Source organism: Ailuropoda melanoleuca, chromosome 2 (assembly GCF_002007445.2).
Source record: "Ailuropoda melanoleuca isolate Jingjing chromosome 2, ASM200744v2, whole genome shotgun sequence".
Classification (NCBI taxonomy): domain Eukaryota; kingdom Metazoa; phylum Chordata; class Mammalia; order Carnivora; family Ursidae; genus Ailuropoda; species Ailuropoda melanoleuca.
The window spans coordinates 155,171,433-155,189,252 of record NC_048219.1 but is presented as its reverse complement, the minus strand read 5'-3'; the positions used below and the strand labels follow the sequence as shown (position 1 = coordinate 155,189,252).

At 36.3% G+C, this 17,820-nt stretch overlaps 1 protein-coding gene across 2 annotated transcripts in view; it reads left to right on the top strand.

The window, feature by feature from the left end:
• Positions 1-17,820, top strand: part of COL5A2 (collagen type V alpha 2 chain) — a 134,993-nt gene that overhangs the window by 92,720 nt on the left and 24,453 nt on the right. For both annotated transcript variants that reach the window (XM_011224218.3, XM_019799062.2), the window contains exons 17-33: positions 1,003-1,047; positions 2,129-2,182; positions 4,420-4,518; positions 4,848-4,892; positions 5,010-5,108; positions 6,324-6,377; positions 6,607-6,714; positions 7,800-7,853; positions 8,454-8,552; positions 9,670-9,723; positions 10,564-10,662; positions 11,046-11,099; positions 11,249-11,302; positions 12,754-12,807; positions 13,680-13,733; positions 16,495-16,539; positions 16,865-16,963. In XM_011224218.3, coding sequence (XP_011222520.1) covers positions 1,003-1,047; positions 2,129-2,182; positions 4,420-4,518; positions 4,848-4,892; positions 5,010-5,108; positions 6,324-6,377; positions 6,607-6,714; positions 7,800-7,853; positions 8,454-8,552; positions 9,670-9,723; positions 10,564-10,662; positions 11,046-11,099; positions 11,249-11,302; positions 12,754-12,807; positions 13,680-13,733; positions 16,495-16,539; positions 16,865-16,963 — 1,170 coding nt within the window. The remainder of the gene's footprint in view (positions 1-1,002; positions 1,048-2,128; positions 2,183-4,419; positions 4,519-4,847; positions 4,893-5,009; positions 5,109-6,323; positions 6,378-6,606; positions 6,715-7,799; positions 7,854-8,453; positions 8,553-9,669; positions 9,724-10,563; positions 10,663-11,045; positions 11,100-11,248; positions 11,303-12,753; positions 12,808-13,679; positions 13,734-16,494; positions 16,540-16,864; positions 16,964-17,820) is intronic.

Genomic DNA, 17,820 nt, shown 5'->3' with positions numbered 1-17,820 from the left:
ATCTCAGTTTGCCACTGGAGACAATATTTATTGCTGCGTCACCACAGGATGTCAAGAGTGAGTCATACTTCATCTATCACGAGCTGGTCAGTGAGGAATCCAGCTTTAAATTTCCATTTTCGAGTCTGCTTTCTTGTACTTCTCCTGGCACCAATGGTATTAGGGTGTCAGGTCAAGTTTCCTAGGAAACAGCATCAAAGCAAAGACTTGTGTGCAGGAAATTTATTGGGGAGTGCTCTCAGAAGCTACATTTGTGAAGAAATGAATAAAAAGCAGGGTGTGACACAGGGAGAATTTAAGCTGTATTACAATGACAACAAAGACCCCAGTCTCCATGAGTCTTCAGTTCCATGAGAACTATGGGGTTGGGATGGCTCGTCAGACTACTCTTGAATGGGGGTGGGGGGCAATCCTTTGTTCTACTGCATTGACCTTGGAAGACGCATAACCTCGGGAGTGCTAACTCTTTAGCTGAGGGCAGTTCATGGGAGGGTCTTAACTATGAGCTCTCAGCTTAAGGCACTTTCAGCAGTGGTAGAATGATTACTTGGTGCTGAAGGAAGGACTAGATGATCACCATAGCGTTCACTACCACTTAATATCCTCTGTGTGTGTACTTTATTTTGTTGTTGTTGTTTTTACAAGGAGCACATTCCCCCTCTGAGTTAATCTATTAGAAAGACTAAGGTGTACAAAATTCCATTGTCTTAAGGCTCATTTGATTGAAAATCATACATTCAAGTAAAAAGGATCATTTTAATCAGTTCCATTTTTTCAATCTTGATTTTTCTTTGTTATTGTTGCAAGGATGGAAGTGTTTATTACTACCTTATCAGTGTCGTACAAAAATGTATTTTTATTGCTGTTGACCCAGTTGAGGTTGTCGGTTAACTATAATATTTGTTCTTCAGTTTTTAACATGGGAATTTTTATAAAGCAAATGAATTATGAGCAAATACTGTAAAAATGTAATTTTATCTTGCCTCTTTTGCTCCTAATTAGGGACAACGAGGTACACACGGTATGCCTGGAAAACCTGGGCCAATGGTGAGTTGTACTACTTTCATGTTCATTCATTTATTGTTCCATTTGCACATTTGTTAATATTTACAGAGCACTCACTGTGTCCCAGACACTTGGAATAAAAAGTGATAAACACATAGTACTTATCTTTGGAAACTGCCTTGTCTATCAAGGAAGAGAGATATATTGATTAATATTGTAGCGTAATGCTGTTGCTAAGTTCTATGCTGTAGAGTGTAACTTGAAGTTCAAGTATGGAAACCTACCTGTACCCATACCTATAGGGAGATATAGATAGATATAAAGGAAGACTTAAAGAGGAGCGACTTTCAAGCTAAGTCTTGAAAGATGAGTATATAAAATGAGCAAGAATATAGCATGGTCTATAGGATGGATAGATTTAAAAAACGTGATAATCTCAGGAAACTATGAGGACGGTAGATCAGATTTGAAATTATTTGCCCTTAGGATCTTTCCTGCCTTGTTATTCATAAAAAAGAAAGCGAAAATATAAGAGGAAGAAATAAGTATAATTTAAAAGGGACTTTATTACTGCAAAACGGATGGAATTACAACACAGTCCTCAAAGAAGAATCAGGATAACCTGGAATGGAATTTCTCTTACACTCACTCATTTCCTTTAAATCTGGCCTTTAAATCAATGATTTAAACTCTATGTACGCCTTCCCAAATATAGAATAGTGACAAGCCTGAAGAAAATCACTCAAATTCTTAAGCATCATTTTTATAAAGTGCAGTCCTGGATTTTGGTACAAAACATAACTTCCTAAAAATTGTATTACTTCGTTAACACAAAGAAAGTACATTTCTCAAGAAACAATTGTTTCAAACAATTTATGTTTGTGACTGACTTATTCTCTAATACACAACAAATGCTTAATACGCCTGGACATGGCTTTTAGCACTTCCCATATCAATATTGGAAGGTACTTATAATAAAATGACATTATCTTTGTGATTTGAAAGTAACAAGTGGATTATTCTTATGCATCAAAATACAGAATATTGTCAAAGAATGAAAGATGACTCAATTAGATATTGATTAAAAAACATGTCTGATCACTTTTCTGATTTCTTTTAATAGGGTCCTCTTGGAATACCTGGATCATCCGGTTTTCCAGGAAATCCTGGGATGAAGGTAAAATGTTAATATATTTAGCTCTTGATTACAAGAATTACTTGATTACATGAATCCCAGAGTGAAGAATGGCATTTCATTAATTGTATGGAGGTTGCTTAACTAAGGAAAAAGCCTAGAGCATTCTCAGTGTCTATTGTGGTAGGGAAAAAAATAACTTTAAAAGATTTTTAAATGAGATTACTAAACACTATGTAATTAAAAGAGAATTACTGATAATCATACAATTGTAATATCAAAGAATCTGTTGCGTTAGAACTCCAAGCTAGATAATTGTAACAGCTGCAAGGAATAAGAACTTAATCTGAATTGGAACTCTGTTCTTGGATACAGTGCCTGGCGGTAATAAATGGCAGAATGTTCTAAACAATAGGAGGTTAAAATAAATCAGAGGTTGTCAAAAGGCTGTTCTCTCACACAATGCTGGCTTTCACTCCTCCCCCTGCCCCTACCATTTACACAACCCATTAAAGGAATAGGCAGGGAGGCTATTTGGCTTTCCACACAGGAATGGATTAAAGTATTCTGTTGGGATGATTTACATTTGTAGGGAGTCACAATTTGTTCTTTCTGTATTTTGGATGATAAATTCAAGTATTATAGTAGGAGGTCATTAAGATTGTATTAGCTATATTAGTGAATACATTCAGAACACTACTCTCAAATTCTGAACGACACAATACATTTGACTACCCCTCAAACCTAGTTTCCCCTTGGCAATAATTTTCTTCATCTCCAAGAAGGAATTTACTCACAAGATGGTGCTGTACAAAAATGACTGTGGCCATGGCACTCACCTCGCTTCTCTCAATCTTGTCTTCTCATGGAATTTCACTGAAGGTTAAATGATGCTGTCAATCTAGATCCAGGCTTCTTGTGAGGAGTGCTACTCAAGTGGGCTTTGAACTGTTATTTGAAACAAACAACAACAACAACAACAACAAAGTCCATAGCTGACATTTCAAATACTCTGAAATGTGAGCGTCATCAAGTCAAATCATTCTTCAGGCTCTCTCTAATACTGTCTTTAAACTCTGTGCTGCAGAGATGTGGCTGCTTTAAAATAATGCCTTAAGTCGTTTCACTAACCAGTCCTTCTTTCACTGAGAACCCACTGTGCACTTGGGCTCCTAGGACCTTCTTGAGTTCCCCTCTGTTTCTGATCTGCTCCCCAAAGTCCTAATCCTGCTGCTACTGACTCTGGCCATGAAGGCCCTTTCTCCCTGTGTTCCCTGATTAAAATATGGAAAATCCCTTCCCCCTTCATGTGAGACCCTCTGCTCTCAAACTGAGCTCTGGCCAGAGAATTAAGGATAGAATACTCGCAATGCCCAGAACTAAGACTTAGCAGAAAGTGGTTTCTACCCCTGTGGCATCTAGCTAAGACCTCATTCGAATCGCAGTTTGTGTAACAGTTCACTCTGCATACCTCCTTCTCCTCCTGGGATTTTCTAGCACTGGCTGTTGGCTACTGAAAACTGCTTAAAAAGTCGAAGACTTGGCAAAACTATTTTTCTCAGAAATTGTTTGCCTGCCCTATCCCCACCCCCCCCCAAACATAAAATTCCCAGATCTTTGTTTTTGGCCAGGACTCTGATATACCTGTTAAATCCTTCCATGGTCTCTGTTTTTCCAGATGAAGAATGAACTTCCACATCCAGTTCTTTGCATTTCAAGGATTCAATGGGGATTTTGCATGTTTTATTGGCACTAATGAACACTCTAAGGCTTAGAATTTTAGTTCTAAAATTCCAGGTCTTGGTCCCTCTAGGATTAGATCTGTGTAGGGACCTAATATGTTGTATAAAATACAAAAACCCACTTAGGTTTAAATTTTGGATAAATAAAGAAAAATTTTTAGTATAGATGTAGCCTAAATATTGCCTGGGACAAACTTATACTCAAATTATTTGTTATTTATCTGAATTAAAACTTAAGTAGGCATCTGTACTTTTATTCACTATCTGGAGCGCTCTCTTGGGTTGAAATAAGAGTAGCTATCAGGTTACCTTGACCACTTGGCTGTTAATGCTGTGGACATCTTAACTATCAAGGGGGTAGGAAAGTGAGCCCGCTCCTTAAGCTAGGTTAGGCACACATCCCTTGTAAACCAGTTTGTGCTTATGACCCCTTTAAATACTTGAGTATGAAATGTAAAGCTCCAAGTAAGCAATGAACTTTGAACCACACCACATTTATATTTTTCTTAAATTAACATTTCTTTTGTACCCCATTAGGGAGAAGCAGGTCCCACTGGAGCAAGAGGCCCCGAAGGTCCCCAAGGACAAAGAGGTGAAACTGGGCCACCAGGTCCAGTTGGCTCTCAAGGTCTTCCTGTAAGTTCCTAGTACATTTGAGAACGATATTCTTAAAGCTTTACACCTTTTGTAACATCGGAACGAAGGCAATCTATTTTAATATATCTTCTTTGAATTCTGAATGAGTGTTTGCAACTGATTTAAAAAAAACCACATTTCTCTTGTCAACTCTGCAAAATTTTATCTATTTTATGGAAAAGGGAATTAGTTATAAAAGTGAGTTTTATAATATAATGGTGGTTGATTTTTTACAATACTTTTCTGCCTTCTTTTGGAATATGGGTGGACATCCAAAGACCACCCTAGATATGGCTTAATGTCTTATAAACTTTTCATGTATCTTTTAGGGTGCAGTAGGAACTGATGGGACACCTGGTGCCAAAGGCCCAACGGTAAGTAACTAACTGCTTTTATGCCATGTGAAGCTCAAATGGACATAATCCTTTGGATGTTGACCATAGACTTCCACACAGGTCTCTGCTCATCATGTCACTCTTTCCCTCTGCTAGGGCTCTCCTGGTACCTCTGGTCCTCCTGGCTTAGCAGGGCCCCCTGGATCTCCAGGACCTCAGGGTAGCACAGGACCTCCAGGAATTCGAGGCCAACCGGTAATGTCCTTTAAAATAACTATCATCTGTTAGTATAATCCAACTAAGATCACCAAGAAAAATAGTATTCACTGAGATGCAATGAAACGCAGATAATGTGACTTATCTGAATAAGCCAGCTGAAGATAGGAATCTTTGTAAAGTGGAAGCCAAATGTTAATGTACAGTTTAGGGATTTAAATTCAAAGGGGAACATTGCTGGGTTGTGTTGGATTTTAGTGGGTTTTCTATTTAAAATAATAAGGTCGTGACTTTATGGTCTACCTCATAGAACTTTATGAGTAGTTGAATAATAACCATTATGGAAATATTTTTGTGAGCCAATGTGAAGAAATGTGGAGGTTATAATGACAGTTTGGTAAAAAAAAATAGGTTTAACAGCCATTTCTTGTGTTATCTTGAAGTGTGATCCCACCATATTGTTCATATTGAGGGAATTTTCATATTTTGTGGAATTATTTATTAGAAAAAATGTTATGATAAGCCCATAAGAAATAAACACATTGAGAATTTGGGCTTATATATTTTTAGCTTGATATGTAAAAATTAAAACTTTCTTAGTATTACCTAAAACAAATACTTTGAATTCTGTTCCAACTAACTTAGTTATGCTAATAAATCCTTTTGAATGCTGGTGACAGATTTATTAAAACATGAGTGTTGCTGATATTTTATATTCGATTTTATCATGTTCTCAATTTAGCAGTCTGTTTCCCACAAGTTTAACTGGTATTTAAAGACACACATACATGAAACCTCAGAACGCTGCAAAGATGAAATGCCCTATTTGAAGTTGTCAATCTGTCAATAAGGAGAACATAAATATAAAATTATTTTGATTCTGCGTAAATAAGTCTATTTTCTAAAATAAACCTGAAATAGATTTATCTATAGAAGTTGTCATTGTTAATTCTAATTTTAATTAGCAAACTGGAATAACTGAATAATTCTAATTTTTCTGGTATGCATGATAAAACAAACAAGATTTTAAAAATAAGTCTCTTGAAGACCACTGTAAAATAGACAAACTGCTACCTAATTATACTAGATTTTATAAAATTTCACATACATTCTACAAGACTTGCAAATTTTAAAAAAATGATAATACAGACTCAGGTGCAGAAAGTTTTCAAGGCCCATTTACTATAACTAATTAAAGCAGGTTGGACTGGCTAAATATCCTGGTTCTTATAACTATTCATACTTTTATTTTAGGGTGATCCAGGAGTTCCAGGTTTCAAAGGAGAAGCTGGTCCAAAAGGGGAACCAGTAAGGCTTCATTTGTTTTGTTTAAATGATAAGAAAAGCATGAATATTGTCCAGGGGTGCACAGGTCAAAATGCTCAAGGGTTTCAAATAATAACAATGAGAAATATACCTTTGGATGAAACAGTTTAATATAGCTTCAAATTTGTAACTGATTTCATTAAATGAGCTTTTGACTATAACTCCCTTGTACTATGACTCCTTCTGGTAACTGTCCTTCTCTTTTTAATAGGGGCCACATGGTATTCAGGGCCCAATAGGCCCAGCTGGTGAAGAAGGCAAAAGAGGTCCCCGAGGTGATCCAGGAACAGTCGGTCCTCCAGGCCCAGTGGGAGAAAGGGTAAAATTTGAAGAATAAAATAAATTCTTAGAGTTGTGGGAATTACATGGGTACGTTTTGGGATAGTAAGGAAAGCTAGAGCAGTTAAAAGAAGTGCTTGCAAGTGCATGGTTCAGTATCGTCTGTGAATTCAGGGAGCCAACTGTTTAATTATTGCTCATTCATTCATTCATTCATTCATTCATTCAACTAATACTGATTGAATAACTACGCTCCGCCTGTTTGATACATTGATATATTGATATATAGTTGATATATTGGTACTCAGTGAAATAGAAGGCTGTGCTCTCAGCCTTCATGTGGGGGCTAGTAAACAATAGCTTGTTCTAGTGGGGAGGTAAATAATAAGTCAACAGGCAAACAAAAATATAGTTATACATTTTAATAAGTGCTGTGTACACTTAGGAAATAACAGGTGATGCGGTAGAGAATAACGTTGAGTATATGACAGTAGTGTGACATTAGATTAGGTGGTTAGGAAACAGGATTTTTGGGAAGATGGCATTTTAGCTGACATCAGAAGATGAGGATGAGTCAGCAAGAAAATTTGGAAGAAAGAATGTTGTCAGCAGAGGAAACAGGAAATTCAAAGCCCAGGAGGCCAGGAGGGTTGGTGATTTTAGAGATTAGAAGAGGTTGCTGTGGCTGGGGTATAATGAAATAGGTCTGAAAGGGACAACAACATTATCACCTTACATTTATAGAGACTTTCAGAGAATGCAATGTGCATCACATAGAAGACAAATGCAAATGCATGTTATCATTGATATTTTGATCCTGGTAGATGGTGCCGGTCCCTGCTGCTCATATCTAAATATCTGTTTTTCTCTATGTTTAATATTACAATGAATTGTCAGTATAGTTCTTAATTTGAATAATTTTTGGCTCAGTACTTATATATTCTCCAAATTTTAAAATTCCTTCCACGTACTTAAGGTGTTTTTGCCCCCTTATACTTATCTATTGGCATGTTAGCTTGATCACGGCTCCTAAAACTTTATAATACTAAAAGTAAAAATTACCCAATCATTTTACATTTCAAGAACATCAACAACAATTAAGAATCACATTTTGGTCATTTGTAGGGTGCTCCTGGCAATCGTGGTTTTCCAGGCTCTGATGGTTTACCTGGACCAAAGGTGAGGTTATCCCATCAATGTCTACACTCGTGTGGCTGGTGCTCCAAAAAATGCCATTGTCCAGAATAGCGTTCTAGCTTTGGTCCACATGGGTACAGATCCAGAAACGAGTCAGACACAGATGTCGAGCCTAACGTCAAATCCCTCTTGTGCAGTTTCTTTGTTATAGAGGGCTAGAGGAGAAGGATGATGGTTGGAAGTATGAAGGAGTTTGTTTTCAGACTTTCTAGGGACACTGATGAGAAGAAAAGATAATACACCTTTCCTTTAGCTAATATATAGACTTTCCTTTAGAAATTTAGACTCTAAAATTTTGGTGTTTTTTCCCAAATCTAGATTATCGGAGTGATAATCTAAACATAATTTTCATTAGTTAATGATGAAAAACCACTCTTCTTTAAGAAAAAGACAAATGAGAACAGAAGATGTAGTGACACTTTTTTAAAACTTTGTTAACTACTTGACAAGGTGTTTGTATGGTATACTAGTGCTTTGATTTGTAAAACATAAATTTTGCATTTCTTTGCTTTTATTTTCCTGCACTGTTTCTTTTTTCTTTTTTCTTTTTTTTCTGACACATTCTGCTTTGCATTGAAACAGGGGGCTCAAGGAGAGAGGGGTCCTGTGGGTTCTTCGGGACCTAAAGGAGGTCAGGGAGACCCAGGACGGCCAGGTGAACCTGGGCTGCCAGGTGCTCGGGTAAGAACAAAGCTGTTTGCTACATCAACCCAAGAGAACTGCTCCTGAGAACCCAGCGAAAAGGATTTTTTAATTGAACTAGTCTTGACAAGTGGGAGCATTTCTTTGTTTTTACAATTTTGACCTGATTGAGTATTTTCAAAATACGGGTTTTATTTTTATCATGTATAGAAAATACTGTCATTTCTAGTCTCCCGTTCTCAAAGGAGTATGCATTAATAGCTTTGCATTTACATGAAAGAAAATGCGTTTTTCAGTATTTATTTTTTCTTTACTTGCTAACAAGTAACTTACTTGGCTTTTGGCAGAGAGAATTCCTGATAAATTTCCTTTTGACCAAATGTCACTTGTAAATTCATTTGGACTGTGGAATTCCTCTTATATTCAGTTGTTAACAATGCTCCTGAAAGAGAAAGGAATTATACAAAAAGTTGTTGGATGGAAATATACATTTGGCTCCACATAATCTTGAACCCAGTGTTAAATACACGAGTCAAAGTCTATTATACCCCTTCCTCCTTCTACGCGGGGAAACTGACATTTTCTTAGAAATTCTTTCCTAGATACCTGATAATGTTGGAATGCTAGCTAAATGAGCAGTCAGCATCGCATTTTTATGACCCCTGAGTGTAGACCACATTTGGACTGGAGGACTACGAATTATAAAAACCCGGTGGGAGGCCTAGCTTTGGGTGTCCTGAGTTTGGAGTAACTAGTAACATTCACTTTGCCGGGATCAGTATGCTACATTCAAGGTGCTGTTACAAATACTGGTTACATGGTTTCTAAGCCGGAGCGGCTCCTGTGCCACCATGTAGACTCATTTCCTCTCACGTGACCTCTCCACTGGGGGAGGCTATGCTGTGAGGGCTCCCCTCAGTGAAGAGTCCCATGTGGTGCTGCCCGTTGGCACGCTGTGTTTTCTGCCCTGCATCCTTCCAAAGCCAGGCTGGCCGAGGCCCATGATTGGCCTGTGAGTTTGTCTACAGGAGCCTAAGGCCATCGAGAGTGGGCATTGCCAAGTGGAACTGGATCCTTGTAACACAGTGCTATTTTTAGTCTCTAGAATCTTCATTTGCAAGTCAGCAACAAAATAACAATGGCTTTTAATTTTCAGGGGCTGACAGGAAATCCTGGTGTTCAAGGTCCTGAAGGAAAACTTGGGCCTTTGGTAAGTAATTTACACAAATTGTCTTAGGGTGCCTGGGTGGCTCAGTTGTTTAAGCATCCAACTCTTGATCTAAGCTCAGGTTTTGATTTCACGGTCAAGAGTTCAAGCCCCATGTGGAGCCTACTTAAATAAAAGTCTGCAACCGTTAATATTTCTGAATAGACCTACAACTTAAATGATAAGATGTTTATTCGAAGTTCATGTTTTTAATCAGGTGGATGCTGATGATATATATATATGTTTAAAGTGCTGAAGCAAATTCATAGGATCTTTGTATCTTAAAATTCACCGAAAATGGATCAATTTAATTGATACAAGTGTTTGAGATTGAAATTGCTTCTCTGACGTCAGTGGAAGAAGTTGAAATTATGTACTCTTCCAGTATTGGTCAAATTTGTCTGGTAGACACATTCTCATTTCTTGATATCCTCCCAACTGTACAGGTTTAAGAGATAGGTAGATTTGACTTTTGAGAGCTCATATATTCTGGGCCCTTCCTTTAGGACAAAAATGTGAAATAGAAGTACCAAATTTTCATTATTGCAAGCTAGAGTAAATTAAAAAATAAAGAAAATTTTCCCTATGAATATAGGAGTGTAAGGAGTTGTGAAGATGAGGTTTGTGTATAGAAAAAGAGTGAAATCTCTGTTCTAAATACTCACAATACTTCAGCAGTTTTGTTTTAAACACTCAACTATTCTGATTCACTAAGTAAAAGGTGAAGGATAATTTAAAACTTACATAATTTTTATAAGTAAGGAAAGACAAGTGATGATTTGGACGATACAGTATTTAGAGAGAATTTACATAAAACTTACTTTGCTTCTGTCAATTTTATAGGGTGCTCCAGGGGAGGACGGTCGGCCGGGTCCTCCAGGCTCCATAGGAATCAGAGGGCAGCCTGGGAGTATGGGTCTTCCAGGCCCCAAAGGTAGCAGTGTGAGTACAGTGTATAATAGCTTTGCTATCTCATCATAATCCTCACTTGATTCCCAGATTGTTTCCCAGAGTCCATAGTCTCTCATGGTTCATTCCTCCTTCTCTGGTAAACAAACTGAGTGCTTCAGAGGGGAGGGGAGCAGGGGATTGGGATAGGCTGGTGATGGGTATTAAGGAGGGCACGTATTGCATGGGGCACTGGGTGTTATATGCAAGTAATGAATCATGGAACTTTATATCAAAAACTAGGGATGTACTGTATGGTGACTAACATAATATAATAAAAAATATTATTAAATTAAAAAAAATCATAATTCTCACTTGAAGCAGGCATGTTTTGAGCAAATTGATTGAATTTTAACATTATTTCTAATTTTCTTTAGGGTGACCCCGGAAAACCTGGAGAGGCAGGAAATGCTGGTGTTCCTGGGCAGAGGGTAACTAAATTTTCTGCCAAAGGGGGGGGAAATATATATATACATATATATATATGTGTGTATATATATATATATATTTCATATTTATCTATGAAATTATCCAAATGTCTTGTGGCCTCACTTCACATAGTATCTCTGTGTGATTTTAGGGAGCTCCTGGAAAAGATGGTGAAGTTGGTCCTTCTGGTCCCGTGGGCCCCCCGGTATGTGGTCTTTCAACAAGACTGTATTCACATTGCATATTTCACTGATGTTTGTTTAAGACTTTACTTATGAGTAAGTTTCAGGGGAAGTAACTAAGAAAGTACAAGATTGAAGAATTTCAGTTATAATCTTTTCTTTTGATTCCTGTGCTGGCACCTTCTGCCTTTTTAAATGGATTGATTGGACTTTTCATTTTAAACTTCTTTAAAATGTTGATGGTAAAAGCTACCTCATCATCTTTGTGTGTTGAAAAATACGTCAACTGAGAAAAATCAGTCTGACAAATGTTTTGACAAATGTTTGACAAATATTTTGTACTGTATTTTATTGATAAAATATAAATAGTGAATTATACCTGTATTCTTCTAATGATGTCTAGAAATTTATTTAAGCTGACTTATTTTTTTGGAGGGCTAAAAAATGAAAATTTTTTATCCTTTGAGATACCTTTGAGGTACCTTTGCATCCTAGGATTCAAAAATTAAGTATTTATCAGAAATATTTTGGCATATTTATTTGTTTGCAATGGGGCAATTTAAATACCTTTCTAAAATGTTAGCTTTGCTTTCTTCAGTTATTCTAGTGTTGAAAGCTTGATTAATATTTTTTATGACACTGAAAAATAAATTAGAATAGAAATACAGGTTTCCCCCATTATCTGAAAGTAGAGTGTTCCTATGAAAACTTTTATAAGCTGAAATGGTATAAAGCAAAGAAATAATTATCATTAATTTATACAGAAAATTTTCTTAAAATCCCCAGACCCCAAAAAGAAACTTTCCTAGGCTTTTCTGATACCATAGGACATATCTTACTCTAACAGATGCTCACAGACACAGTTCAGCCCTATGGTGGCTTGATGATGAGATGCTGAGTGTGGTCCCCCACGAAGGAGCTAGTGGGGGACACTCTTGCTGCTAGGGGTGTGCTGCCTCTATGACAGCTCACTGCAAAACAAATGCTGAATGCTTTTTCTGCTTTTTGCCTTTTCTCGTAAAAGCAAAAATTCTCTTCAGATTTGCTTCAGTTAGCAAAAACCTAATATAGATCTTTCATAAAAGTGAAGTGATATAACACAAACTTCGGAAAAGCAGGGGATGTTTGTATAACCTGTTAAGATTAGATATGTGAAAGTAATGGATTTTTCCATGTTCACCTTATCCAATTTCCCCGTAATTTTATGGTTGGCTCTAGGCGTTCTATGTTTGGATCAAAAAATAAACATATGTCCTCAGTATCTTTGCTGGCATTAGAAGATATTTTCTCACCAGGAGGGACTTCCAACAATATCATTAAACTCCTTCATTATAATGCTAGTTCATTTTCTGGCTCAAGTGAAAACATGTGATTAGGAAAAAGGCAAATATCAATACTTCTAGAAGGTCACATAAACAGGAAGCAGGTTTAAAGATAGGGCTCTATTCATGATTTTCTTTCCTTCATGAATTAGGGTCTAGCTGGGGAGAGAGGAGAACAGGGACCTCCAGGCCCCACTGGCTTTCAGGTATGCACAAATTCACTTTTCCATTTCTTCTACCATTAATTAAACTGCTTTTTTTAAATATGAAAAGATATGGTCAAATGATGTGTAATTCCACAATTTTCAAAAAAGTCATCCCTCTTTTAGTAAATAGATAAAATGGATAAAACCCAACATTTTTGTTCAAAGAAAAAGAATAGACTCCCCTGAAAAACTGATCAAAATGCAAAATTATTAACGAATTAAAAATTATAAAATGTTTTCGATAAGTTTTATTGAACTATTTTAAGGTTTATTTAGTTTTATGGACACAATGTCTTAAAATTTTTGTAGAACAAATTTTCATTATTTATCTAAATATATTGTATGGGAAATTATTTAATAATAGATAACCATAATTTGGTAAAAAAAACTTACAGGAGTGACTTTCAGTACTGTACCAGCAACCTAAAATATTTCTTTCAGACACATAAAAAATTGACAAATGCTAAGAATCTCCTGTTAGATTCTTTTTTTTCTTTCTTTCTTTTCTTTCCTTCCTTCCTTCCTTCCTTCCTTCCTTCCTTCTTTTCTTTCTTTCCTTTTCTTTTCTTTTCTTTTCTTTTCTTTTCTTTTCTTTTCTTTTCTTTTCTTTCTTTTCTTTTCTTTTCTTTCTTTTCTTTTCTTTTCTTTTTTTAGTGGTGTCCAAATGAAAATCTAAACCTATAAACTGACCAGTTGCTGTATATGGTAGAAGATATAGTTTTCTTATTCTGTTTTGCTTGTTTTTAAACAATATCTTTTGCTTGAAAGCATAGTCATGGATACTCCATGAACTATAAAAGGTAAACTGTTAACACTAGTGGCCTATTAAACTTTCACCAATTCACCATTTTATTTTCTTCCTTTTGCTTTAGGGGCTTCCTGGTCCTCCAGGGCCTCCTGGGGAAGGTGGAAAGCCAGGTGATCAGGTAAGTTTATTTAAAATAATAATAATGATAATAGCAATAACAAAAATTATTGGCCCATAATATCACTTATTACACGTGAAGTTCTGTTCTGGTTTGCTTTATAAATGTTATCTCTTTTAATTCTCAAAACAACCCTATATATCTAGGTACTAGTATGATGCCTGTTTTTCAGATGAGGAAAATGAGGCACAGAGATGTTAGGTGACTTTCCCAAAGTCACACAGCTGGTATAATTTGAATCCCGGTAGCCTGCTTCCCAAGACTATGTATTTAATGACTAGATATATATCTTCTCATAACTACAGAGATTTACTGGAGGCTTTATACATGGTTATACAGATACTATTTTATTTCTATTATTTTACCAGGACATCAGTTAATTTATTTTTCTGTGAGTGATTCGTTCATTCATTTGACCATTCAACAATTTGACCATTCAACCATATTTGCTGAGCACTCTGTGCTTAGCTGTATTAAGCCCTGGCCCTAACCAATTGAACAAGATGGACATGAACCTAGCCTTTATCTTACATCATAGAAGGAGATAGAGAGTTTCTGGGGAGGCACTCTGTGTGTGTGTGTGTGTGTGTGTGTGTGTGTGTGTGTGTGTGTGTGGAAACATAGAAGATGCACCCAAATCAGACTTGGGGATTTAAGAAGAGTTTCCCAGACAAAATAGTATCTTTTATGAGCACAGGAGGAGGAGGGAAGGTAATAAAATACTCCAGGAAATGCAAACAGCAGGTGCTAAGGTTTTGCTGATCAAATAAAGGCACTGGAAAAGTTGGTAAATCAGGAATGCAGAGTTTAAGTTGACGCGGAGGTGAGGCTGGGTGGTGAATCAGGAGCCAGATTACGGAAAGTCTGAATTTGAAGGTAATTTGTTCTGATTCTTCTAATGGAAGATGATGAAGGGCTTTTAAGTAGGGAGTAGTACAATTAGACTTGGGTTTTAGGAAGATCACACCTCGAGGAGGACAATACATTGCAGGGGATAAAGCTGGAGACCCACTTGATACAGTGTTAATTTTGTTTCACTTTTTTAGTAAAAGGCAAGGCTTATTTGAGAAACTGACACAGAAGGTGGGTCACTCAGTCACTAGCAGCAGCGATGTGCTGGGGTGACTGCCACCAGCTTGTGTGCAGGTGCTAAATGCAGAGGAAATGCTAACGCTTCATTCTGGAGGGCGTGAAGTTACTGTCCGAGGACAGCACAGTCTTCTTCATGTTTCACTTCCCTGGCCATCGTCCTGGGTTGGGGATGGAGGATAGACGCTGATGCCTCTGAAGTGGAGACAGAGATCCATGTGGCTGAGGGAACTCTTCTATCACACTAGTGAAAATTTCTCATGATGGGGGATTACAATGGAAACAACCATATTGAGTCTACTGAGATTAACATTTGTGATTTTGTAAACATAGACAGTACTGGTCTTAGTGACCGTAGTTATCTGTTATCATCCAAAATTTCAGACATATGCTACTTTGTCAAAAATATACTCTGTTCAGAATATTGCAGGATGTTACAGTGTAAATCAAGACACTATGAATTGTGCACTATCTGCCACAGAATTGTAAGCCATGTCATAGTAATCGCATGAGGCACCATTACTTACATATCACTACAAAACACCACATAATGCTGATTAAGCTACCACAGTATTTCCTTATGAGATAAAATAGTATTGAAAGAACGCTCAGATTTGTTTATACTTAGGTTTTCTTTTAAACCACAAATGACCCATTAGCATACGTAAAAAGGAATATGAAAGATAAATAATTTGATTAAATTATTCTTAAAATTTCACATTCAGGACCGACCCAACATCTAAATTTTAGTTTTCATCCCAGTGTTTGATGACCATGACTTTTTATACAATAGCTTGCTTTGTCATTAGTTATTGTTTTTAATCAAAGAGAGAGATTTTAAACTTTTTGACAAACTTTCTTTTAGGTAAGAACAAACTGAAATTTGTAACATAGTCATGACTGCACTAGTTTGAACCCACAGTTCCCAGTAGACTACATTGTCCATAGTATATGGTCAAGAAATATTTACTAAATTGAATTGAATTGGTTCTGTTTAAGAGTTCAGCTCTTTATTGCTTTTTATTTGAGTTTATTAAGAAGTAATTAAGAAATAAATTTACTATATTCAAGAAATAAAGAAATAAGAATTAAGAAAGAAATTTTTAAGAAAGAAGAAGAAATTAAGAAATAAAATTACTATGTATTTTGTTGTCTCTAAAAAAACCAATGCACTCTATTTGTAAGATAATATTTTGCATGTTTTCATTGCACAAAATTAAGCATTCAGCTTTAATAAACATTTATTTTTCTGGAAAAATAATTTCCATCCAATGTATGGGATAGCCCCTCATTTATAAAAGCATACATATTTTTCTTGCTTCAATATTATGGGCTTATTTAAACTTCTTTTTTTTAATTTTTTTTTTTTAAGATTTTATTTATTTATTTGACAGAGATAGAGACAGCCAGTGAGAGAGGGAACACAAGCAGGGGGAGAGGGAGAGGAAGAAGCAGGCTCATAGCGGAGGAGCCTGATGTGGGGCTCGATCCCATAACGCCGGGAACACGCCCTGAGCCGAAGGCAGACGCTTAACTGCTGTGCCACCCAGGCGCCCCTAAACTTCTAATAGTACACTAAAAGAAATTAGGCCGTGGTAGAGAAAGATTTCTAATAAATACCTAAAATTTAGCTCAAAGCTTTTCTTACAGTTTTTAAAATTATATCTTATAGGGAGTTCCCGGAGATCCCGGAGCAGTTGGCCCATTAGGACCTAGAGTGAGTATTTTCTCCTTCATCATTAATTTTGTTCCCATTGCCTTCAGTTGAAAAAAAAATATTTTATCATAAACTGGGCTTTATATTAAGAATTAAAATTATTTTCCTTGGTGAAAATCAATCTTATGAGAAAATCCTGTGCTGCAATACTAGCATATTCTTACTTCAAGTTCATTTCTTATACTAAATTAGAAAATTGAGCCTCATTAGTTACTCATTTCTCAATTTTTCTCCAGTAGAAGCAGATTTGCAGATTTCCAGAAACATTTTTAACCCACTTGCAGAACAGTCACTAAGATTGTTTGACATCCCAATTTTGCACTAGGGAGAACGCGGAAATCCAGGGGAGAGAGGAGAACCAGGAATAACCGGACTCCCCGGTGAGAAGGGAATGGCTGGGGGCCATGGCCCTGATGGTCCAAAAGTAAGTAAAGTGGTGAGCTTGGTGCTTCAGAATGTTCCAAAAGTGAACAACTCAATAAACACATGACGGAACTAAAATGTATTTATCTTGTTGTTGCAAGATAATTCGATTATATGATTTTCTTCTTCAACAAATTTTCAGTGAGCATCTACTAGGCTTTTTCCTTGGCACTGAAGAGTCAGCTGAAAAGAAGTCTCTTCTGTGATAGGATTTATGGTTTAGTGCACATAGTGATACATTCTCATATAGAAACCCATTCCTAATATTTATTTATGTAACTTTTACTAGTGACTTCCATTAATGAGCAGAGGCAATAAATAGAAAAACATATGATTTATTAAGAGATATTCCTAAATATATGCTCCATTTTTTTGTCTCAGATTCCACAGTTCTGCTTACTAACCTTAAAAAAATATGTCATTTTTGACATCTGAAAGTAAAATACATCATAAGGCAAAAATCCGTACCATTTCCTTTGGGTGCCATTTCAGATTGGTAGAAGACAAGGTGATCAACTTCAGTATAAAGAAAGTAGAATTTTTCGTGATCATATAACATTAGATCCCTTCTCATCTTCAAGGTCCAGAGTGATTACATAGGATCTGCTTCGGTTTAATCACTGACTTAGCCTATAAGCAAGCTTGATATCGTGGGTTCATTAGTGAGAGTGAAATACTCTCTAAAAGTAATGACTTCTTTCTTTATTAGGATCCCTGTGATGTTGTCAAAGAAAAAGAAAGGCAGCCATTATTTTTATTTGAATTGATGCTTAATTTCCCCAAAGAAAAAAGTTGAAAACTAAACCAACAATCAGAAAGGCAAAGTCTTTTTTATTTCAAAAAAATGACCTCAGAGAC